Source organism: Geotrypetes seraphini, chromosome 19 (genome assembly GCF_902459505.1).
Source record: "Geotrypetes seraphini chromosome 19, aGeoSer1.1, whole genome shotgun sequence".
NCBI classification, from domain to species: domain Eukaryota; kingdom Metazoa; phylum Chordata; class Amphibia; order Gymnophiona; family Dermophiidae; genus Geotrypetes; species Geotrypetes seraphini.
The window spans coordinates 26308978-26334731 of record NC_047102.1 but is presented as its reverse complement, the minus strand read 5'-3'; the positions used below and the strand labels follow the sequence as shown (position 1 = coordinate 26334731).

Sequence of the window (25754 nt, the reverse complement as noted above, 5' to 3'; positions counted from 1 at the left end):
GGGGGGAGATAAAGACATTGAAAGGGCAAATGGTGAATATGGGGTAAAGACAAGGACAGAGACAAATGAAGATTCTGAAAAAGTGGTGAGATAGGGATATAGGTGAGATGGACACAAAGAAGGGTGATGCTGGAAAATAGGTGGAATGGTAATTCTGACAGACACAGAAGGGAAATGCTGGATCAAGGAGAGATGGGGCTCAGGCTGGATGGAATGAGGAGAAATGCCTTGTTGGCCCGGAACTTCCTCTCCTACGTCAGAATTGACGTCAGGGAGCGGAATGCTGGTCAGCGCGACGCTTCTGCAGGGAAAGCTTGGGACAGCGGTGGCTTGGGGACTATTCCCCGATGGCGGTGGCAGCAAACCGAGTGGCTTTGGGGGAGGGCACGGAGAAAGAAAGAAAGGGGGCAGACAGAGAGACAGAAAGAAGGGGGAACAGGGAGACAGAAAGAAAAAGTTGGGGGAGAGAATGAGGTCTGGAGGAGAGGAAACATACAGGAGGCTGAAAGAAAGGAAGAAAGATTGGATGCACAGTCAGAAGAAGAAAGTGCAACCAGAGACTCATGAAATCACCAAACAGCAAAGGTAGGAAAAATGATTTTATTTTCAATTTAGTGATCAAAATGTGTCTGTTTTGAGAATTTATATCTGTTGTCTATATTTTGCACTATGGCTCCCTTTTACTAAACCGCAATATTGTTTTTTAGCGCAGGGAGCCTATGAGCATTGAGAGCAGCGCGAGGCATTCAGCGTAACTCCCTGTGCTAAAACCTACTATTGTGGTTTAGTAAAAAGGGAGGGGGTGTATTTGTCTATTTTTGTATTTTGTTACCGAGGTGACATTGCATAGAGTCATCTGCCTTGGGAAATGTATATGGCAGATATCTTTGTTTTGTGTTCAAAAGAAAAGGAAATGCATTTCTGGTTTTATTTCTACAGTGTTGAAGTACTTGTTGGCCCTTGCTGTGACTGGTGGGGATCCCCAAGCACCGCCAGCAGAGGACCTCCTCTAGAGATGGTCAGAACTCCCCTCCACCAAGCGCAGCAGTCGCTGGCAGCATCCATGAGCCACTGAGGTGCCAGCATCTGTGACTCAGGGACGCTACTGCTGCCTGCCAAGCTTGGCAAAAGGGACCCCAGGCCAACTGCAAAGGAAGTCCTCAGCTGACAGTTTGTGGGTTCTCATCAGCTGAGTATTTATATTTTATATTTACATTAGAGGTTCTGGTAGAAACCCATTTACAAAGTATGTATTCTTCCCAATTAATATTTCCAAATTAATAGTCTCTTTGCTTATTTGTAAATGGGTCTCTACCAGAGCCTTTAATTCAGTAGCATAATTAAATAAAATAACTATTTCTGAAGTTTATAGGGAAGGATGGTGACGGAGGGGATTCCTCGCGGGGACGGGTGGGGACGGAGGGGATTCCTCGCGGGGACGGGTGGGGACGGAGGGGATTCCTCGCGGGGACGGGTGGGGACGGAGGGATTCCTCACGGGGACGGGTGGGGACGGAGGGATTCCTCACGGGGACGGGTGGGGATGGGTGGGATTTTGGCGGGGACGGGTGGGGACGGGTGGGATTTCTGTCCCCGCGCAACTCTCTAGCTCAGAGGGACATGCAGATGGAAAGTTACTTCTGTTGGGTAGGGGGTGGGGAGGAGGGGCATAGAGGCAGCTTTTATTTGAGAGACAACATTGCTTTGATTTCAACTGAAAACGCGTACGATTGTGGCTGAAACAAACAAACAAAAAAAAAAAAGCAGTGAATGTGGAATATGCCCCTAAGGTCTATCAATATGGAAGCGAAAATTCAGTGTATATGTCAACCAAAAACACTTCCCCTTAAATAAGATACACTCTCATTAGGATGAAGCTATCACATATGGTAGGAATAGTCAGAGTCATGGAGGGGTCATAACAGGGGACATATCGCACTACCACCTCACCACCCAATCATTGCTTAGCCCTCCACGCTTTTTAGATTTGGGAGTGTCTTGGAGCATTAAAGAAGTTATGCCTTACAGATGTTCACCTTGTCTTGTTGCTGATTGCAAATGTAGTTCAAAATACAATTTTTGGGTTTCCTGATGCAGAAAACGAAATGTGCTCACGTCGGAACCAGTATATTGATAAGTGACTTTTCAAAACTTATTTATTGAATGCCATTTGGAGTTTTCTAGAAGATTTTTCACTTTCAACTGACACAAAAATATATAAGTAAAAAAAAAGCTAAAAAGAGTGGATTAAGCAACGATTGGGTAGTGAGGTGGTGGGGGGATTCATCCCCTGTTATGACCCCTCTGTGTCTCTGAGCTAATCCTACCCTATGTAATAGCTTCATCCTAATGAGAGTGTATCATATTTAAGGGGAAGTGTTTTTGGTTGACATGAAACAAAAAAAGGACTGAATACTGATTTGGGGGTTGGTTTATTGCACCGAAACCAAATTTATACCTAAATTTTATATATATATATAAATTTTATATATATATATAAAATTTTATATATATATATAAATTTGGTTTCGGTGCAATAAACCAACCCCCAAATCAGTATTCAGTCCTTTTTTTGTTATATATGTATATGTGTGTAAGACAACAACCAAAACAACCATAAAAGTAATAAAGATACCACAATCTAAAAATCAAAATGCAAAACCAGAAGTGAATCTTATTAATAGCCAAAAATTGACCATAAAACTATAAATTGCAAGAAAATGAATTTTTATTATTAGTAATCAATCAACTTTACTAAATAAGCCCCAGGAGTTGTTCAACAACATAAGAATCAACATTGTAAGATAAGTGGCTAATGAATATTATGCCCTTTTGAATATAGAAGGAAGTTTTTATCAAGTGCATATATAAGAAAATGTACAAAAAGATACTATTTATAGAAAATAGTTTTTGCACAATTAAAGATTTGCATTTTTGCACACTTAAAATACAGCTTTGCAGTTTGCACATTTTAAGCTTTATGGAGGTGGTGGAGGATCAATGATTAGCTTTAGCTAAACAGCGATTCCAGCTGATTTGTATGCATCAACAACCTTTCTGAGATCCTTTCCCCGCAACTCTTGGGGTTTATTTATTGGTAAAGTTGATTGATTACTAATAGTAAAAATTCATTTTCTTGCAATTTTTTGTTTTTGGGTCAATTTTTGGCTCTTAGTAAGATCCACTTCTGGTTTTGCATACACATGTAAGGCCATTCTATTGTTCTTATTGGTTTTAAAAAAGGTTTGGACAACTTCCTGGAGGAAAAGTCCATAGTCTGCTATTGAGACAGACATGAGACGGTAGCATGGAATGCCGCTACTGTCTGGGTTTTTGTCAGGTACTTGTGACTTAGATTGGCCTCTGCGAAGACGGGATACTGGGCTAGATGGACCATTTGTCTGACCCAGTAAGGTTATTCTTATTTTCTATTTCATCAAAAAACCCAAGTAAGGATGCTTACAAAAATATACTCAATAGAAAAAACATTCAGCAATATCTTCAGTACTATATCAAAATGGCAACCCAAAAAATGGAGAAAAGACCTCAGTGTCTAATAGGGGTTTAAATAAACCAATGGAAATGGACTTGGAAGAAAACTACAGACCATACAGAACACAGCCCTCAGACTCATATATTCACTCAGCAAATACGACCACATTACCAATGCATACCTAGAATCTCACTGGCTACCAATAAAAGCAAGAACACAATTCAAACTCTACTGTCTCATTTTCAAAGTTACCCATGGCACGGCACCCAGTTACCTAAATAACCGTTTTCACTACTACCACCCACCAAGAAAAAGGAGAACACAGAACCTCTTCACCTATCCACCACTCAACGGTACTTGTCGTAAGAAACTCTACGACAACCTCCTGGGGACACAGGCAGCCAAAATAGACTCTGACATCTCTAAATTACTGACCAAAACAACAGACATAAAAGAGTTCCGCAAAGAAATAAAAACACTACTGTTCAAAAAATATCTCCCATCACTCTAACCACCACCCAATGAGTTCCCAATCAACGACTTCGGAATCACTCATCCATACTATCTCATTGTCTGTGATCAAGAATGTACTGTAACTCTTCTACTCTACACCTGACTTAACTTCTGCTATATGTATTATCTTCTGTAATAAGTAATATCTTCTGTGAAATTGTAATATCATAACTCTTCACTGTTCCTGTAACTTACTCCTATCCTGAAATGTAATTTCTACTGGAATGTCCCAGATATTTTCTATATTGTAATCCGCCTAGAACCGCAAGGCACAGGCGGAATAGAAATCCGTAATGTAATGTAATGTAATGTTATGGTTTAACTGCTCTTCAACATTAAGCATTTGCTTCACTTTGGCGATTTTTTTTCTGCTTCGACATAAATCCAGCACTAGGAAACTTCTACAGATAAGTTGGCGTCATTTCTTGCATCTGTCATATTATTGAGAATTGCACTTTGTAAGATTATATGTTTTGAATAGACAGTTGCCCTTTGGAGTTTCTCAGACTAAGGATGTGTCTCCCTACTTCAAAATCTGTGTGATATTGAAGCAGGAAAGTCTATGTGGGGAGATTGGTTTATTTAAACCCCTATTAGACAGGTCTTTTCTCCATTTTTTGGGTTGCCATTTTCATATAGTACATCGTGCTGAAGATATTGCTGGATGGTTTTTTTCTATTTCATCAACATGCACAAATCACAACTACACTCTACCCAAAATACGCCTACTTGTCACAGTGCCTACCTGTGCAAATCCTGGATAATTTTATAGAAATTCATTTACATACAAAGGAGTAGATTCAGTCAATGATGCCCAAATTTGGGCGCTATTCTATAAATGGCACTCTGAATTGGGTAACATTTATACAATAATAATAACAACTTTATTTTTCTATACCGCCACAATCTTGCGACTTCTAGGCGGTTTACATTCAAGAGAGCTGGACATTCAGCGAGTTACAATATGCAGAAAGTTAGAGGAAATACAGAGTACATCAACTTTAAGAATGCAAAAGTATAAAGTGTACCGTACGCTAAGATATTTTCGAGAGGACCTTTTAGGAAAAGGTCGCAAATTGCAAACATACATCGAAAAATTACAATATACAGTTTAGGAGTTTTCAGAGGGACATATTAGAAGATATGTCCCGAATTGCAAAATACGGTTTGATTAGGATGTCAGAGGTGGGGGGGGGGGGTGTGAAATGGGAACGAGAATATGTCCCGAATTGCAAAATACGGTTTGATTAGGATGTCAGAGGTGGGGGGAGGGGGGTGAAATGGGAATGAGAAAAGAGAGACGTGTTCGGTGAGGAAATTATTTAGGTGATATATTTGTCAAATATGGCATTTTTTATGAGTTTTCTAAAAGCGTAGGTCAGTCTAGCTTTATTAATGTAGTCTAGCCAGTGTTGTTGTTTGTTTGCTTGGTACGCGAAAGTTCTATCTAGAAAAGTTTTGTATTTTTCAATTGGTAATGCTTGGGTGTGCAAAAAGATAGCGGTTTCTGGTTTGTCTGATAGGGCTGTAGAATACGAAGTGAGGTAGCAAATACGTGGGAGTTAGTCCCCAAATTAGTTTGAAACATATGCAGGAGAACTTGAAAATTATTTGTGCCTCTACTGACAGCCAGTGCAGTAATTTGTAGTAGGGGGGTGACATGGAATAGCACTTGGAGACAATTTATGTGCCAACAGTAAATCTCGGCACATAAATCAGGTGCAGATCCCCTGAATTCTATAATAGTGCAGGCATCTTTAGTGAATAGAAGAACCTGGCCTGCCCATGCCCCCTCCCATGGCCACACCCCTTTTCAGCTATGCACCTACAATCTGTGTCTGTTTCTTTAGAGAATAGGGTGTAGCAAGAAGCACATGCAAATGTAAATTGTTGCCAATTATGAGTGATTTAATTTAATATACCACTAAATGCTATAGTACCAAAGCAGTTATTACTGCCCAATATTAATGCTAATTGGCTTATTACTCAAATTGAGCACCCAAATTTGAGTGTGGCAATTTGGAGTATCATTTATGGAATCCGGGTCCATGGCACAGTAAGGGAGGGTGGTCCACCCCAGTTGCGGCGCCCGTCCTTCTCGCTGCCCCCTGCTCCTTTCTGACCCCCCCCCCCTGCTGTGTGCCCCTCCCCTCCTAGCTCTGTAATACAAGCAGCATCAGGAACTTGCTGCCCATATCGGTGTTGGCTCTCTCCGACATCACTTTTGGGCCCTGCAACTAGGAGTGACGGAGGGAGAGCAGACACGCGTGGGTAGCTGTGCCAGGAAAATTAAAGAGGTACAGGGGAATGAGAGGGGGGCACTCATGCACCACTCACCATTGCTATGCCACTGAGCCGGGTGAAAGGTCCTTTGTAAAGCTGCCCCTCCAAAACGAGGTGTGAGGGGGAAGGACAAGAGAGATGGTTTATTTCAGAAGCATGGACTTGAAACCACATGGGTACATTTCAAAAAGTATATAAATATATATTTATTCAGCACCCCTGAAGTTTATTAACCACTTAAGAAGACGATTTGCAAATATAATTGTATTTGAAAATCGGCCAGTTTTTAGGTGGCATGTAAAAAAGACCTGTTTTTGCAGCTGGGCATCCTACTGAAAAGCTACTCTTCCAAAATTCTCGCTGTGGCTGTTGGCACACAATAAAAATTGAAGCAAATCAGGTTCTTTCTTGAACAACAAAAAGAGCGCAAGTCTTTAAAAATCCTAATTACATTGCATTACACCCGTCACCACAGAGCTAACCAGGGCATGTACAGGTCAATAGCGCCACCTGCTGGTCGTATGAAATTAAGTCCTAAAGGATGAAACCGAAAGTGAAAACCCTCAAGCAAGTTCAGCTCTTCCTGGTGTTGCAGTCACGATGTTTGGAGCAGGATGATCCTTACAAGTCACCTATCAAAAATGAAAAGGTTTAAAAAGCAGCGGTGGATCTGTGCAAGGCTTTTGTTTTATCTTTCAGTTCTTCCCTATTTGGCAGGTAATGAGTTGTTATTACATATTATTGATGAATTTCCAGGGACAGCAGGCCCGATTATGGAAGTTTTCATTTCTCGAGTAGCAAGGAATTATGGGTGAATTGCTCTATACTTCACAGGTATGTGATTGGAGGGTGACCAAGAAGCATCCATCTGCTAAGTGACATGGTGGAGGGGAGTGGTTGGGAGGTGCTGCAGAAAGGGATAGGAGGGAGGGAAAGCTGCTGCATATGGTGGGAGAGAGGAAGAATTGTTGGACATGGGGTGAAGGAGAGGAAGGGAGAGATGCAACAAAAAGGTAGAGAGGGGTGAGAAACCCTGCATATGGTGGAGAGGAGAGAGACATACATAGAGAAGAGAGAGGAAGAAATGTTGGACATAGGGTGGAGGCAGGGAGAGATGGTGCATGGGAAGAGAAAGAAATGTTGCACATAATAATAGAGAGAAGGAAGAAAGAGATGCTGCATGGAGGGAAATAGAAAGGTTTGACCCAGGGCACAAGGCAGGGAGAGAAAAGAGAGATGGCAGACAGTGGCAGTGGAAGGGAAGGTAAAGAGATGGAAGATAGATGGTGAACACGGAGAAAGAAGAAAACATCAATTGGGCAGGAGACCCTGATGAGCAAGTTAACAGAAGATAAACAGAAACCATGGACCAACATGATTTGAATAATAAAATGACCAGGCAACAAAAGGTAGAAAAAATAATTCTATGTTCTATTTTATGATTACAATATGTCAGATTTGAAATGTGTATCCTGCCAGACAGCAAGCTTGAACTAGGACCTAAAAGATAGAGGAAAAAGTCTTTTTTGCTTATTTTGTTTATACCACAGCGCTGGTGTGGGGTTGGAGAGGGCAAAGAGGCTACAAAATAATGTCAGGACATTTGAAAAAAACAAACAAACTCCAAAACGCCTGATTGGGCAGGAAAAGTGAATCGAATCGAAAAATCAATTTAGGGCTCCTTTTACTAAGCCGCGTTAGGGCTTTAACGTGTTGGATAGCGCACGCTGCATTGCCCCGCGCGCTAGACCTCAACGCCAGCATTGAGCTGGTGGAAGCGTAGCGCGCGGTAATTGCCTGCGTGCGCTAAAAAACGCTAACGCACCTTAGTAAAAGGAGCCCTTAGTGTGCCAAATTGAATTGAAAAATTTTCTCTGAAACGGGCAGCACTACTGCGAGAGCCCATGTTGCTAAAATAGTTCAGTCCTTTTTTAACCCTTTCAGGACCATAAGGATCGTAGGCCAATTTTTGTGGTTTTGATGACATTTTTATGGTAAAAAGGGCTTGCAGATGCCAAAAAAATTGATTTTTTTTGTGAAATATCATTATTTTTTTTTTTTAAATCACACTTCTGGCTTATGGACAGTGTGGCAAGTGAATCTTCTCGTCCATCTGGCAACGACGCTAATGAATGAATGTCGGAACCAGTTTGTTTACATAAAGGCAGTATCCTATGGAATCCGTACATATCAAATTTAGAACTGTAGACTATCCCAATCAAAATTGATAGGATTTTAAAGTTATGGGACAAATATGTCCCTTGGTCCTGAAAGGGTTAAACTGAGGATGTTACAAGGTCTAAAATCATATTTGAGTTCTGAAAACATGTAAAGTTTGTCATGCTTTGGTTGCTCCGCATTTTGACTTATGCAACGGCTTTCAAAATCAGTGACCTTTACAGATGGCTCAGAATTCAGTTGCCAGAGTATTGATAGGAGGTGGTTACCGTTTAGTTATTAGACTTACTGCCTCTTTTACAAAGCCGCAAGGCAACAGCCCCGAAGCCCTTTAAATCTCTATGGTCTTTGGGGCCATTAGTGCAGGGCAGCCGCTAGCGTGGCTTTCTAAAAGAGGCCGTTAGTACCAGATGTTGCTTTTGGTACATAAAGCTCTGAATTTCCCATTGTTATAGTCACGCAGTCACAGGTTTATCATCCAACTAAGGCCCAACCATTTTGAATTGTGTTGCAACAAAGGTGGTATGTCAAGTTTAATAAACCTTATAGTGCCGAATGTTAGAATGTAATATCACTGTTTACTGGATGTTCCAACGTTTCACCAGATCCAGTTATGAGAAATGCAGGAACAGATTTTTTTTTTCAGTAGCTGCTACTAAATTACGGAATTCTCTACTCCCTGAATTTGCTAATTAACGAGGGAGTTAAGTTTGAAAACTATTTTTGTTTCAGCTTGAAGGTGTGAATTCAGATAAATATGGGGAATAGAATAAAAATGATTTTTGATTGATAGAACTAGTACTATCTCAGAGACTTAGAATGTTAGGAAGTATCAAGAAAGGAATGGAAAACACAGATGAAAATGTTATAATGCCCTTGTATCGCTCTATGGTTCAGCAACACCTCGAATAATACTGTGTGCAGTTCTGGTCGCCGTATCTCAAAAAAGATATAGTGGAATTAGAAAAGGTACGGAGAATGGCAACAAAAATGAAAAAGGGGATGGGACAACTTCTCTATGAGGAAAGGCTAAACCAGCTAGGGCTCTTCAGCTTGGAGAAAAGACAGCTGAAGTGTGATATGATAGAGTTCTATAAAATAATGAGTGGAGTGGAAAGGGTAGATGTGAATTGCTTCGCTTTTAAAAAAATACTAGGACTAGGGGGCATGCGATGAAGCTACTAAGTAGTAGATTTAAAACAAACTGGATAAAATATTTCTTCACACAACGTATAATTAACCTCTGGAATTCGTTGCCAGAGAATGTGGTAAAATCAGCTTAGCAGGGTTTAAAAAAGGTTTTGATAATTTCCTAAAAGTGAAGTCCATAAGCCATTATTGAGATGGCTTGGGGAAATCCACTGCTTATTCCTAGAATAAGATGCATAAAATCTGTTTTACTTCTTTAGATCTAGCTCTGCCCAGATCTCTCATGCTCTCTGCTGCCGTTCCCTGCAGTGCAAGCCTATGGTTTTAAAGTAGGCCTGCACTGTGGGGAACGGTGGCAGAGAGTAGGAGAGTCCGGCGAGCAGGGAAGAGAGATCGGGCACTGGCCTGACACCCCCGCAGGCCCCGATCTCTCCTGTCTGCCCTGCTCTGCCCCGATCTCTCTTTCCTGCTCCCGGACTCTCCTGCTCTCTGCCGCCGTTTCCTGCAGTGCAAGCTCATAGTTTTAAAGCAGGCCTGCACTTTGGAGAACGGTGGCAGAGAGCAGGAGGGTCCAGAAGCAGGCAAGAGAGATCGGGGCAGCCCTGCTCTGCCCCGATCTGTCCCTGGCACGGCCCACCCACCCCCGACACCAAAAAGTTGCGAGCAGGAGGGGTTCTTAGTCCCTCCTGCTCCTAGGCCTTCCACCCCCTGGCCCACCCCTGGTCGGCGCAGGTGGTCGAGCCCAGCCCACCCCGGTACCTTTGAAATAGTTGGGAGCAGGAGGGGTGCCCAGTCCCTCCTGCTCCTGCCGCCAAGGAGATCCATCTTCGGGAGCAGGAGTAAAGTCTTCCTGCTCCCCAGGGCTGCCGCTGCGCAATAGTGGCCTTGGGCCCCACCCTGGTGTATCATCTGATGCATGGGGAGGGGCCTAAGGCACTGATTGGTGTCGTAGAGAATTTCTTTTCTCGAGACCAGGGGTCACTTTACTGGGGGCAACATTTTATTTAAGACATCCTTGCAAGTGTATTATTTGCCACCGCTCAGTTAATTAAGTGCTTTTTTGGCAATGTCCCGACTAGATGAAGGAAAATCAAGTGCTCAGTAGTTAATGAAGCCGCTCCTACCTCAGTATTATCTGTAGCTCATCTTGCTATATTGTTTGTATTTTCCCCTTTATTTTTTTGCCTATGTGTAATCTTGGAGTCACAGGTTGAGGACTTGAGTTGAGTTAGTTAAAAAATGGTTTTCTTGTTTCTTTTGGTAACTGTATTAAGGTGTAATGTGTTTTACACTTTATGAAGCTGTATTCTCACCAACTCACTTTCTGTACAAGTGTCTTACTTGGTATGTAATAATGAAAAGTTATAAATAAATTTAAAAAAACAGACAGGCAGGCCTGTCAAAAAGCCTGCAGACCTGACAGTAACTCAGTTACCGACAGGTCTGCAGCAGTCGGGTTTGTCAGTTGTAAAACCCGACTCAAAATAGCCAAGCAATTGTTAGTGAATCAATCGCTTGGCTATTTTGCATGGGGTTTCACTAATTTGCATGGGAGGATTGGGATCGGATTGCTACAGGCCTTAATGAATAGTGCAGGAGGGAAATTTGATCACAAAGGGCTCGCAAACCGAACCGTACACAAAATTTTTCCGCTGCAGCACACTGAACTCGGGGCTGTGTCTACAGGGCCTCTGAGCATGGGTGGAAATCGACCAGTGATGCACATGTGCATGACATCATCGTATAGATGTCCGCCCATGCTCAGAGTAGAGAGTTGCGCAGGGACAGAAATCCCACCTATCCCCTCCAGGATCCTCTCCGTCCCCACCCGTCCCCGTCAGGATCTAATCCGTCCCCATCAGGATCCTCTCTGTCCCCATCCATCCCCGCAAGGAAATACCTCCATCTCTGCCCGTCTCCATTAAAAGCAGCAATTACTTCTGACAGGATCATCAATTCCACAGTTTCTTTTGTGTTTGCGCTGCTGTTTTCCTTGTGGAATCTCTTTGGTGGAACCCCTTTTTTTGTTTTCTGTTCAGGTAATTAACTTATAAACCCCCTCTTTTACTAAGGCTGACGTGTCCATTATATTATATGGACGAACCCTGCTTCCAAAGCCTTCCATCCCCGTGGGAGTCCCGTTGGCTAGAGGGGGTCCCCGTGGGAGTCCCGTGGGCCAAAGGGGGATCTCCGTGGGAGTCCCGTGGGTGAGAGGGGATTCCCATGGGACCCCCGCGGGATTCTCGCAATCCCCGTTCCCGTGCAGACCTCTAGCTCAGAGGCCCTGAGCTCAGGGGCCTTCCAAAACCCAGACAAACTGCCAGGTTTCGGAACTCCCTCCATTGCTGAGGGGGCAGAGAAGAGGAGAGGCACCGGTGCCGACAGCGACCAGTTTGTCTCTTTCGTGGCACACCTGGAATCTTGCTGCAGTACACAGTTTGTGATACATTGACCTAAGTGTTAGTTGTGTTAACAGGCGCTATGTGCGATTCTGTAAACCGCCTAACTCCAGAGCTGGTTTATAGAATTACGCTAAATACCGACCTTTTCAGCACCAGATTTTAGGCAACATATATATACAATTTGGGCCTTTGATCATAACTTTAGGCGTTATTTATTGAATGCCTTCCTAAATGTCTATAAATATTGAATCTTATAGCATAAAATTTTATTTGTATACCACAACACACCGTGAAGTTCAATGCGGTTAACAGGAGTTAAGCAGAAGATCGTACATGAGAGGTGAGGATATAAGTACAAATCACAAAGGATCGTCAAATTCAAGACTAGCCTAAAGACTTTCTTATTCCGGGACGCATTCGACTATACCTAGATCCTCATTTTTCTTCCTTCTCAATTTTTTTTTATTTTTTTATTTTTTTTTATGTTTTTTATTTTTTTTTCTCTTCTATCTTTTTTCTTTCTCTCTTTCTCTTTTATCTCCTCCTTCTTTCTTTAAGCAAGTATTTGCTATTACTGCGTGCCCTTACCCTTACGTTCTATCCCCACCCCACTTTCTCCTTTTCATCTAAATTATGTAACTTTTCCCCCTCCTTCCCTTTCCCCCTCACCTTCTAGTTTGTCCAGTCTTTGTCATTTATGTTCACCTTAGCTATTTCTATACACCTACTACTATTTTTAATCTACTTTTTTAAATTTTATTGTTAACCGGCCAGACATTTGTTTGATGGTCGGGATATTAAAAACTAATAAACTTGGATCGTGGCAAGGTCAGAGTCGAATACAATAGTGGTAAGGGAATACAAGAAAACCTCAAGAAATGAACAATTTTTGAATCTCGGTATAGATATAGATACAGAGACCCGAAAAGGCGAGAGTAGTGAGGGAGGCTGGTAGCAAGAGTCGAATGAGTCTGTACATAGAGCTTTTTCCATCGTCTTGAGGAGCGCGAGAGACCCGCAAAGAGGGCACAGGGTTTAGTGCTCTACAAGGAATTTTGGTGCAACTTGAGATTCAAACAGTTGTCATGCTCTCATACGTATCTAATTGTATTGTGAGGTCAGTATTATTATTAGGATTTTATATACCGCCTATCAAGGTTATCTAAGCGGTTCTACAATCAGGTACTCAAGCATTTTCCCTGTCTGTCCCGGTGGGCTCACAATCTATCTAACGTACCTGGGGCTCTGGAAGATTAAGTGACTTGCCCAGGGTCACAAGGAGCAGTGTGGGATTTGAACCCACAACCCCAGGGTGCTGAGGCTGTAGCTTCAACCACCGCGCCACACACTCCTCCTCCTCCTCCAGTATGTCTCAAATCAATAATCTTTATGATTAAAAACAACACAGAGTCCTGTATGAATTTGTGCCATTAATAACTTTAGCTGCAGATACCAAACATAGACTGATAAGACTGACCTGACAAATGGTCCTTATTCAAGTACTGTCTTAGCACATGCAAGTCTAATTATGTATTTAAAAACCCATTAAAAATGGTAGAAGGAGTCCAGCCAGTGAGTGTTGTTCAATTATGAATGAAACCTTTGTCATTCCCATATCCTCAGACTGCCATGCTAAAACGCCTGTGACATCATAGACGCGGATGTACTTTATAAACTCACGTTAGCAGCTGAGATGCTGGAAAAGTCATATTCTGTAACGGTATCTTAATTACAGCTATCAGCTGTCCAGTCATGCAGATCTAGTACAACCACAGGGTTACTCTCTCCTGGCTGTAAATGTGCAAATTATTCCAGTTACTCGTAATAATAATACTGCTGCAGACATTCTGTCTAAGAAGAAACAAAAATAATTAACCCTGTATCTTATGGTTACTGCTCTGGTAGGAGAAAAAGTTGCAACTGGGCAAAAGCTACCTGCCAATAACTTCAAATTTACAGCAAAAAATATATATCTACACTTCTCCCTCCATATCCATGGGGGTTAGCGGCAGAGCCGGCCCGCAAATAATATTCGGGCCAGTTCTGCCCCTAACCTCCGCTTCTTTTAAGCCCTGTAAGCCCCCCCTTAAGCCTTACCAGGTGGTCTAGTGGGTTTTTGGAGCAGGAGCGATCTTCCCACGCTCCTGCCCCATACAGATCGCTTATAGAAAATGGCTGCCTTGAGCTCCCCTCATAGTCTCGAGAGACTACAGGAGCTCAAGGCAGCCATTTTCTGTGAGCGATCTGCACGGGGCAGGAGCATGGGGAGATCGCTCCTGCTCCAAAAACCCGCTAGACCACCTGGTAAGGCTTAAGGGGGGACTTACAGGGCTTAAAATAGCCCGAAAAATTAAAATGGTTGTTTTGGTTTAAAATTGCGAATAACCGAATCCGCGGATGCTGAAACCGTGGATTTGGAGAGGGAAGTGTATATATATTTGTGAGAAAGCCAGACACAACAGCTAAAATCTCCTGGACACCCAAATGGATGTTGGTCACAGCTGGGGCCAGTTCTGGCTTCAATATCAGCTTCTGCTCTCCCTCTTTACAACTGGTGTGAGGACATTATCTGAGCTGGTGGTCCGAGTCCCACACAGCTTCAGCTTTACTACAAATTGTGGAATTCCCTTGTAGGGCAAATCCAAAAATGCAGTGATAGGGGAGCATTTAGAAAGTTATTCAAAACACAATTATTTTAAGTATTTGATTTTCTTTGTCTGCTGATTTCCCGAAAGAATTGAATCCTTCTACTCTTATACAACCATTATCCTCACTCCATCACCAGACTCCAAATGTTACAACCAATAATCCCTGTAATCTTCTGGAAATGACCAGAATCTCTTCATTTTGTAATCCACCTAGAACCGCAAGGTATTAGTGGAATAAAATAAACTAATGTAACGCAATCTATTTTTATTTGAAAGTTTGTCTTAATTTGTTTAGGTTAGAGCAGGGCCAGGCAAACATGGTCCTTGGGGGCCACAGCCCAGTTGGGGTTTCAAGATTTTCACAATGAATATGCAAGTGGCCTATTTGCGTACAATAGAAGCAGTACATGCAAATCAATCTCATGCATATTCATTGGGGAAATCCTGAAAACCCGACTGGATTGCGGCCCTCAAGAAGGGACTTTGATATCCCTGCTATACTGCTTTACCAGACATTGCCCCATAGGACGCCCATAAGAATATCTCGGACAATTAGCATTTAGAGCTTGCTAATCATTAGTGTGAGAAAATTTTTTTTAATTAATTAATTACATGAAGGAAAGAATCTCAGAATTGCCACTCCATGGATCATAATAATATTATTCATTTTAGGAATTGTGGCAGGAGTATCTGTCATAGATCCAAAACCTTCATACTATCAATATGTGTGATTATAACACTTAGTCAAAAAATATTTATATAATTTACTACTAAGAATTTTTGTTTTTGAATTTTTCTTTTTAAACAATTATAGAAAACAATAAATATGAGAACTCAGTTGTGCAAATAGCTGTAAACAGATCTCTTTCTTATCTCGTTTTATCAGTGCAAAGAACTTTATACAAAAAGCATTCTTAGAGCCTTATAAGAACAAAAGCACTTATCTTTTTAAGCTTGTGTCCATATCTAGCGACATGAATTAAGCATTCGTTAAAGCCCCTTAACGGGGACCCGTTTCGTCGCTGACAAGTGGCTTCTTCAGGATTTTATTATATCAGGCTAAGGTATAGCTCTAATGGTAGTATGAAGGTTTTGGATCTATGAAATATACTTCTGCCACAATTCCTAAATTGGATAATATTATTATGATCCATGGAGTGGCAATTCTGAGATTCTTTCCTTCATGTAATTAATTAATTAAAAAAATTTTTCTCCTGGTTGGTTAACCTTTTGAGGATCTTGTCAGTGTGGTTAACCATTTTTACTGTTTATACTATTTTGATTAATCATTAGCGTGACCTAAATTGATTAGCAGCCCTTCATTAATTCTCCCCTAAGTGTCAATATTCTGCACTTAACTGTCTTAAGTTTAGTACTTAAATTAGACTATGTAAAAGTCAACACTATATTGTGTGTTGTTGCTTATGCACTTAAGTGCCGAATATCCAACTTAACCACATAAAAGAGATAGATGGACGCATAAACCCAAATATTCAACTCTGGACATGGGCTGGCTTTGAATATCTGGGAATAATTCCTTAATGTTTATGGTATCGTAACCCAGTTGTTGTAGGGAAAAGGTAATATTTGCATAATCTGAGGTAAGAAGCTGATCATCAGGTTTTATTGCAGAAAGTCTTAAAGTGGCTGTGTCGTCTGTGGAGGCGCAGGTGGGTAAAGATGTCCTTCTGCCATGCCACATCACAGATTATGGTGCATCTGAACTAGACCTCCAGAAGGTGGGGGTTGATTGGCTGTTCATTACCCTGAATGGCACAAAGGAAGATCTGTATTCATTTAATGGGCAGGTGCCCAGGCCCTGGAGGAATTGGTCCAGAGTATCAGAAGAAGAGCTGCAGAAGGGAAACGCCTCCCTCCTCATTCCACAGGTCAAGATTGCCGAGCAAGGGTATTACAAGTGTGTTGTTGTCGTGACACCAGACAGAGCAGAAGAGATGCTATATTTAACAGTGTCTGGTAAGTGCTGAGTTCTGTGGTTAGCTGTCCATAGCTAAAGATTCCTCACTATCCCCAAATCTGTGTGATATAAGAAAGGGGACTTGTATACTGCCTTTTTGTGGCTTTGGTGTTTCAAAACCGAAGTTCAAACTGGTGGACACTGGAGGATTAAGTGACTTGGCCAAGGTCACAAGGAGCAGCAGTGGGATTTGATCTTACAACCTGCAGCTCTACCAGTGAACCACTCCTTTCCCACTAAGGGTGAAACCTTACTTATATTGGAAATAAGTTTTTAAGGGACTTGTGGGTAATACTAATGCAGGTCTCCTTGGGGCAGAGAATAAGCAGAGCTAGGGTGGGATCAGTATTTTTGCATGCATTTTATAAAAGAAATGCATAGTCACCAGTTCTTACTGCCACATTCATGTACAAGTTTACACCAGCCTCAGAGCTACTAGGGATGAATCTAAGAAGCTATTTTACAAAATAGGTATGCGATACCCACTTTTTTCACTTTCCCCGTAGGTATCTGGTTATAAAATGACCTTACAGTATAGTATTTGCACTTAGCACTAGTTAATCACTAGCCCTTTTCTTTTCTTTGACCCTACATTCTCAGGACATCATGAATATGCTCTTATTTAGGGGGAGTAGGATTACCAGATTTTACAACAGTAAAATCTAGGCACATGGGCCACCCCAAGCCCTGTTCTGCCCAAGTCACAGCCCATTCTGCCCAAGTCATGCCCCAGTCCACCCCAGCTCCACACCCCAAACCTCTTCTCGAGTTCGGAGCCACGTTTGGAGGGCCTCCGAGCAAGAGCTGGTGTAACGCCATGACATGACATGCATGCACGCTTGCACTCGACATCACCATGTTGCATGCGCAGATGCCCTCCAAACGTGGCACCAAGCTCAAAGCTTTTCAAAGTGCCGGGTTTTGAAAAGCTGTTCAGACGCCTGGACAGTCCTAAAAAGAGAACGTGTCCAGGTAAATTTGGCGTCTGGTAACCCTAAGGGGGAGTTAATGAACTGGGTGACATCCAAGACATATGACCTAGGTTCATTCTTTTCCAATTTGAATGAAATGGTCAGCGAGGGAGAAGTCTTCAGATGGAAACTTTCTTCTTTCCTGTGGTGGAGAGGAGATGCATGGACTCCTCTTGGGCAAATCTTGTTTAGCTATACACTTCTCCCTCCAAATTTGTGGATTTAGAACTCGCAACTTTGGTTATTCGTGGTGAAGCGGGGCAGGAGCAATCTTCCTTTGTCCTGCCCCGTGCAGAGTCATCAACAAAAATGGCTACCGTGAGTTCCCGTTGTAGTCTCGTGAGACCAGGTAAGGTGTGGAAAGGTCCAGGAGGCAGGAGGGGGTGGGTCAGAGATGGCCCTAAAAGTTATTCTTAATTTTTCCATATTCGCAGGCTGGCTCGTCCCCTAACCCCCACGAATATGGAGGGAGAAGTGTATAATATTGTTTTCAATTAAGATGTGTACTCATTGAAACGAGTATGAGCAGATCCTAGTAAAACATACAAACTTCTCCTTTTCTTGCAGCAAATCCAAAGGTTGACCTGTCTCCACCAGAGTTAACTGTTGAAAACGGCACTGAGAAGTTCATCAATTGCTCAGTTAAACAGTTCTACCCTAGTGACATTCAAGTGAGGTGGTTTGAGATCTTAGGCAACAGAGAGGATGAAGTAACCTCGGGCATTTGCACAGGGACTTTGGCAGACAATGTTGACGGGACTTTTAATGTAACCAGTCGCTTGCGTCTAAAACCTTACCTTAAAGACCATGAGAAAAAGTATGCTTGCATTGTGGAGCACAGAAACCGTAGCATTTCTAAGATTACAACCCTGCATGTTAAAGGTAAACCAGCTGTTTGTCGTTAAGCTTTGTGTGGTTTTATTTTTCCAGGATGTGTTATTTTTATTTTTCTGCATGTTATGTCGATACTGAAATTGCTGTAAGCTAAACCCCTTTGTCCATGCTGTAAATGCTGTAAAGTCTGTATGTCTCACTAAAATTTGTCCTACCATACTATGAATGTACTCCTGTAACCCGTTCTGGGCTCCTTTGGGAGGACGGGCTAAATAAATAAATAAAATAACAGAAACATAGAAACATGATGGCAGATAAAGGCCAAATGGCCCATCTGATCTGCCCATCCGCAATAACCATTATCTCTTTCTCTCTCTGATCCCACATGCCTATCCCATACTTTCTTGAATCCAGATACAGTCTGTCTCTACCACATCTACCAGTTCTACTCATCTACAATCCTTTCTGTAAAAAAGTATTTCCTTAGATTACTCCGGAGCCTTTCACCTCTTAACTTCATCCTATGCCCTCTCATTCCAGAGCTTCCTTTCAAATGAAAGAGACTAGACTCATGCGCATTTACGCCATGTAGGTATTTAAACGTCTCTATCATATCTCCCCTCTCCTGCTATTGAGATCTTTAAGTCTGTTCCCATACGCCTTATGACAAAGATCACGCACCATTTTATTAGTCTTCCTTTGGACAGACTCCATCCTTTTAATATTTTTTTGAAGGTGGGGTCTCCAGAATTGTACACAATACTCTAAACGAGGTCTCACCAGAATCTTATACAAGGGTATTAATGCTTCCTTTTTCCTACTGGCCATACCTCTTCCTTTGCACCCTAGCATCCTTCTAGCTTTTGCCCTCAACTTTTCAATCTGTTTGGCTACCTTAACTGGCCTGTTCTAAGGTCCCTGCAGTACACAATAATACTCCCTAGCTTCCCCACCTCTACCCCAGGTGCTCCTGTGCATCAGTCCACCCCTAGTAAGCTCTAACTCCATTGGTCCTGATAAACAGGCTTAGAATTTAGTCTCTGGAATGACAGAACTGAATTAGATGCTTTCATTGAAACTCTCTGTAAGTGAATGAGGGACTCTGCCACAGCAAATCTATTCCATTCTCCTCTCCCAGGATATAACGGATTCTTTATATTGCTTTGTGAGATGGGATACCTATAACAGAGGCTACTCTGGGCTTATATTTCTTAAATGTGAGCTAACCGTGAATACTAGCTGGAGCTTCAGGCTGCGTTCTTAGGCTTTCCTCTATGTATCTGTAGACTAGAAGTATGCACAGAGACAATCTGGTCCCCATCCCCATTATATTGGTAATTGAGCTAAAAAGATACGTTTCAAGGGATTTTTGAAACCTTAGATAATGACTAAGTCACCTAACCAAAATTGGAAGTTGATTCTATACTACAGTTCCCAGATAAGCAAAAGGAAGCCCTAAGGGCCAGATTCTATAAATGGCACCAGTTGTCAATCAAAAAACCAATTTTGTTTATATAATCACACTTAGTGGCACTAAGCGGACTTAGGCATCGCTAGGCTTACTAGATATAGGTGCTGCTCCATTAAGCCAGCTTTTAACTCACCTAATTTGGCGGCACCTACATTGGATGCCTAAGTCAGCCATGCCTATTCTCTGCCCATAACCATGCCTACTTTTTAACATAGTCTTATCCTGGTTTGTCTAATACAACTAACTTAAAGGACAAGCAAGTACTGAATGCATCTACCCTTGGGGGTGCATCTATCATATGTATGGACCTTCAGGCAGCAATCGGGTATATAACCAGTTGCTTAATGCTTCGTCGGTCCAACCTTTATTAATTCAATGAATCACTCTCCTGTTTATCTAAGTGCCATTTTTTTTAGTGATATATTTTTTTATATATATAAAACCTATCATTTTTTTCAATAACAGACCATCACTTAGCTTATAGTGAGCCTGTGCTGTCTTCACCTCTCCCGAAATGTATGTTTCAAAAAAGAAACCTTTCTTCAGGGTCGAGGGAAACTGTAAACACATAAAATCATGCCTTACTTTCTCATAAATATAAGACAAACTACAATAGATAATGCCTTTCCTCACTCATGCTTAGGAATAAAAGTAAAAATAGTAAAAATAGAACCACAGGAACCCTGCGTTTACCGGATTGAGGGAGCTGCAGTTGCCTTGTAACATGGCTGCGATTTGCAAGTTTGCTCATTAAATACAGCTGGCCACTCGCACATGATCGGGAGTCTGACATCATCCTACTCCCGGTGCAGGGCACAACTCAGGCTGAACCGGAAATGACATCATTCAACTCTCAAAGGATAGACAACCCTTCAGTCTCCTCATTTAAACCTATGGGAGCCAGGGAATTCAGTTTGTAAATCCATTTCAGACTGAACCACAGTGGCTTGTTGATTACTTTGCATACTTTTTAATATAGGCATTGTTAGGTGTCCCTAGGCATTGGATGGGTGTCTCCACTTAGGCGTCACTAGATATCCTAAGGGGCCGGCGGCAGGAGAGAGAGGTCATCCCTCCTGCCAATCCACTTCGAGTGAAGGGGTGTCGGGTGGTGTTAGGCAGGAGGGAGTGGTCATCCGTCCTGCCGATTTTAAGGGTGGGTAGGGGTCCTCTGCCACAGCCGATTGTAGCAGGGGTATTTTTCCCCAATCAGCTGAGCTGGCAAGACTCTCTGAAGTGCGGCTTCAAGAAGTCCTGCCAGCTCAGGTAATCGGGGATTCCTTTGCCGCGATCAGCTGATGACAAGGAATCCCTCAGCAAAGACAGGCAGCCTGCCTTGGGAGTTAAAAAAACAAACCCAAAAACATGCATCCCGATTGGCTGGTTAGAGAGTAGTAGGACACCTACCGCTGCCTACAATCAGGACGCCATTTGCTGAATCCGGGCCTAAATGTTCATTGTAGCTTCTGTAGTCCTGGCAGAACCGCTATCAGGACTCTTCAATCTCTCCCTAAGTTCAGGGAGAGTCCCCATAGACTGGAAAACAGCTAACGTCGTTCCACTGCACAGAAAGGGTTGCAGGGCAGAGGCTGCAAACTACAGACCGGTGAGTCTCACATCAATAGTATGCAAACTCATGGAAACACTAATCAAACGTAAATTAGACACAATCTTGGATGAGGAGAATCTATGGGATCCAAGTCAACACGGATTCACCAAGAGTAGGTCCTGCCAATCCAATCTCATCAGCTTCTTTGACTGGGTAACAAAACAGCTAGACTTGGGAGAATCCATGGACGTCATATACCTAGACTTCAGCAAAGCTTTTGATAGTGTCCCGCATCGCAGGCTGTTGAGCAAGATGAAATCAAAGGGGCTGGGAGAAACACTAACTACATTGGTCAATGACTGGCTGAGTGGCAGACTTCAGAAGGTGGTAGTTAATGGTACCCTCTCTAAAACATCGGAGATGACCAGTGGAATACCGCAGGGCTCAGTCTTGGGCCCGCTCCTTTTCAACATATTCATAGGGGACCTAACTCAGGGGCTTCAAGGTAAGATAATGTTATTCGCTGACGATGCCAAACTATGCAATATAGTGAGAGACGGCAATTCACCCGATAGTATGACACAGGACCTACATTTGTTGGAGCTTTGGTCCTCGGCCTGGCAGTTGGGCTTCAATGCTAAGAAATGCAAGATCATGCACCTCTGCAGCAGAAATCCATGCAGAACTTACACCTTGTATGGTGAGACCTTAGCTAGAACTTCAACAGAACGAGACTTCTTCATCAGCGCAGACATGAAAACTGCTGATCATGTGGAGAAGACTTCATCTAAGGCAAGACAGTTGTTAGGTTGCATCCGCAGGAGTTTTGTCAGCCGGAAGCCTGAAGTCATAATGCCATTATACAGAACCATGGTGAGACCTCATTTGGAATACTGTGTGCAATTCTGGAGGCCACACTACCGAAAAGATGTGCTGAGAGTAGAGTCGGTGTAACGGATGGCCACCAGGATGGTCTCGGGGCTCAAGGATCTATCGTACGAGGAAAGGCTGAAAAATTTGCGGCTGTACACACTCGAGGAACATAGGGAGAGAGGAGACATAATCGAGACGTTTAAGTATATTACCAGCCGTATCGAGATGGAAGAAGAGATTCTCTTTCTCAAAGGACCCTCAGCCACAAGAGGGCATCCGTTCAAACTCAGGGGTGGGAAATTTCATGGCGACACCAGGAAATATTTTTTCACCGAGAGAGTGGTTGATCCTTGGAACGAGCTCCCAGTGCAGGTGATCGAGGCAAACAGCTTGCAAGAATTTAAGAGCAAATGGGATGCCCATGTGGGATCCCTTAGAGGGTTAAGCCAAGGGAACCTGCCACCAGGAGTGGGATCCCTAGGATAGTAGACTTGGGGGTGGGTCAGTAGAGTGGGCAGACCTGATGGGCTATGGCCCTTATCTGCCGTCATCTTCTATGTTTCTATGACACAGCTAAAATATATCTGTGTAAGTGAATAGTAAAACAGCTGATTTGAAGAACACTTCTTCCAATGCCATAAGATAAACATTAATTGCGGGGGGGAGGGGAGGGAGACCCCTGAGGCATTCCACACAATACCTGCCATAATAAAGGTTTTTAGCCCCTCCCCTCATCATTCCCCCAGTTTCCTTTCCCATCCGCATAACCAACCCACACTTAAAAGATCTTGTACATTCAACAAAACATAAAATATGTCCTATAACTTGTTAAAATTTAGCACAAAACAATAGGCATAATTTAGTTAAATATCTAGGGGTTTTTTTTAGCTGAGGTGTTAGTGATTCAAGTTTTAAAGTCAATGTATGCTTGGGGACATAATCTGGTCCCTATTCCCTGCTATCCCATCCACTTTCAATCCACCTGCTCCCATCCCTGTTCACTTTGATCTGTCCCTGTGGTATTAATGGCCACAGATTCCCTTGGGGTTCTCATTGTCCCCATTCCTGTGCACACATCTAATGTAGATGACATAAGAGAAGACAAAAACCAATCTGTGCACTTTATGAGATTTAACTGGAAAGGATGGGGGGAGGAGTGTGATAGAACAATGGACAATCAATTTTAAATTGAAATTAAATACAGAAAAGACAAAAGTTTTCTTAGCAAGCCCAAAGGATAAAATAACTAGAACATCGCTTCACTTGAATGGTCACAATTACCCGATTTCCAAATCTATAAAAATATTAGGAGTCACATTAGACACTCATTTATCCATGGGTGAACATACGAATTTAGTGGTGAAGAAGTGCTTTTTTGCACTAAGGAAACTAAAGATCTTCAAAAAATACTTTTGATTCTCTATCTTTTAGATTATTGGTGCAGGCATTGGTTCTATCTAGATTGGAATATTGGAATATTGTTTATTTGGGTGTACCAAAAAAAATTTTGAGAAAATTGAGAATAGTACAGAACACAGCTGTCCTTTTGATATTTGGGCTGAAGAAAAGTGATCATGTTAGTCCCTACTATATAGACTGCTGCACTGGTTGCTGGTGGAAGCACAAGTAATATTTAAGTTCTCTTGCATTTGCTTTAAGTTGGTTTGGGGATTAGCCCCTACCTATCTTTTGTCTCATTTCATGCACTAAGAGGATAACCAGAAATTGAAATTTATTTGCCTATCCAAAAATTACTGGCTTTAGATACAGGTCTTTTTTGGATAGGACTTTTATGTTTCAAGCAAGTAAGCAGCAGTCCTGGTTGGGTAATTACATCAGTGGAGCCAGGAAAGAAATTAAGACTGTATTGTTTGATAAATTAATTTCCTAAATAGAAGTTATATTAATAACATGAATTCTACTCAGGCTATTCTTAAGAAATATGTTGTACTTTTGCTATTTGTATTTTGTACTTCACTGATTGTCCAGCTGTCTTCTTCGGTGTAAGCCGCCTAGAAATCGTCTGATTGTCGCGGAATAGAAAAATAGTTATGTTGTTATGTTACATCTCATGCGACCACTTTCTGCAATTCTGCTTTACATGTTTTATGCTTTCTGTTACAGAAAATAAACTCCCGAATGGAATTATTTTCACTGCCCTTGGAAGTTTGCTGGTCACTTTATTTCTATTTGGCATGGCTTCCTTGATCTATGTGAAATATTTTAGGAAAGGTGAGGACGCACCATTTTTATTCTCAGTGTTTTGTTAAATGTTATTGCTGAACGTATTTGGAAGACATTGTAAATGGAAAGGAGATGGGATTTGATATGCTGCCTTTCTATGGTTACATAGTAACATAGTAGATGACAACAGATAAAGACCCGAATGGTCCATCCAGTCTGCACAACCTTACCCCTTTCCTCCTTCTTAGCTATTTCTGGGCCAGAACCCAAAGCTCTGCCTGGTACTGTGCTTAGGTTCCATCTACTGAAGATGCAGTCAAATCTCACTCCAACCCATGTAAACCATCCCAGCCATCAAAGTTGTTTGCATTTTATATACAGAAACTGATTTTGTACCCGGGACAGTTGGTCATTAGATAGAAAGCACAGGAGGCAGATCCCTCAGAGATCCCCTGTATAGGTTCAATGCTTTCTGGAATGTAGACTTCATCCTTATCTTCACCATCTTCCAGCTTCCATGAATTTCATCATAAAGTATATGGAGAAACGAGGGGGTGCTGGAAAGTTCTCAGCCCAGTCAGCTTCCTAAATTCTGAGTGTTATTTGGCCACTGTAGCTGAAAAGAGTGTTAGTTTATTTTTTGCAAAGTGCCAATTTGCAGAATTGTAATTGACATTGTTTCAGATCATTGATTGAACCATGTCAATGAAAAATGTGGAACTCCGAGCTATCTTGAAGTTCCTGTTCCTGCAGCTCTAAGAAAACTCCAAAGGAAATCATCGAATGTATGTTGCAAACATTGAGTGACAAATGCCCATAATAGTCCACAGTGAAGAAGTGGTGTGCACATTTTTAGCATGGGGATTTCAAGACTGAAGACGCAGCATGGTCTAGGAGACCTCAAATGGGATTCAGCTAAAAAAATAAAAAATTGCTGAGACACTACAGATATCCAGGGAACGCATTGGGCATATAATCCACGAGCAGTTGGGTATGCAGCCAAGTGGGTGCCCAAATGTCTGAATGCTGCCGAGAAATGATGTCAAGACTTCCAAGTTGATTGTGCAGCATTTTCAGCAAGCTGGTGCCAACATTTTGGAACGACTAGTTACTGTTGATGAAACATGGTTACACCACTATGATCCTGAGAGAAAACAGTCCATGCAATGGGGCACTCAGGTTCTCCAAGGCCAAGGAAGTTCAAGCAGGAAAGGTCATGGCCACAGTGT

The 25754-nt window shown here is 42.2% G+C and overlaps 1 protein-coding gene and 1 long non-coding RNA gene across 5 annotated transcripts in view; one reads left to right on the top strand and one right to left on the bottom strand.

Moving 5' to 3' along the window:
• LOC117352195 overlaps positions 1–25754 on the bottom strand; it is a 162139-nt gene that overhangs the window by 62302 nt on the left and 74083 nt on the right. The window lies entirely within an intron of this gene.
• The window catches only part of LOC117352186, a 49404-nt gene continuing 24187 nt past the window's right edge, over positions 538–25754 (top strand). For 2 of the 4 annotated variants that reach the window (XM_033928452.1, XM_033928454.1), the window contains exons 1-4: positions 6852–7005; positions 16298–16642; positions 18182–18496; positions 24466–24573. In XM_033928452.1, the coding sequence (XP_033784343.1) occupies positions 6903–7005; positions 16298–16642; positions 18182–18496; positions 24466–24573 (871 nt within the window). In that variant the 5' untranslated portion in view covers positions 6852–6902. Of the gene's footprint in view, positions 586–6851; positions 7006–16297; positions 16643–18181; positions 18497–24465; positions 24574–25754 lie in introns of those variants that run through there. The other 2 variants (XM_033928453.1, XM_033928455.1) reach the window with 2 other exon arrangements.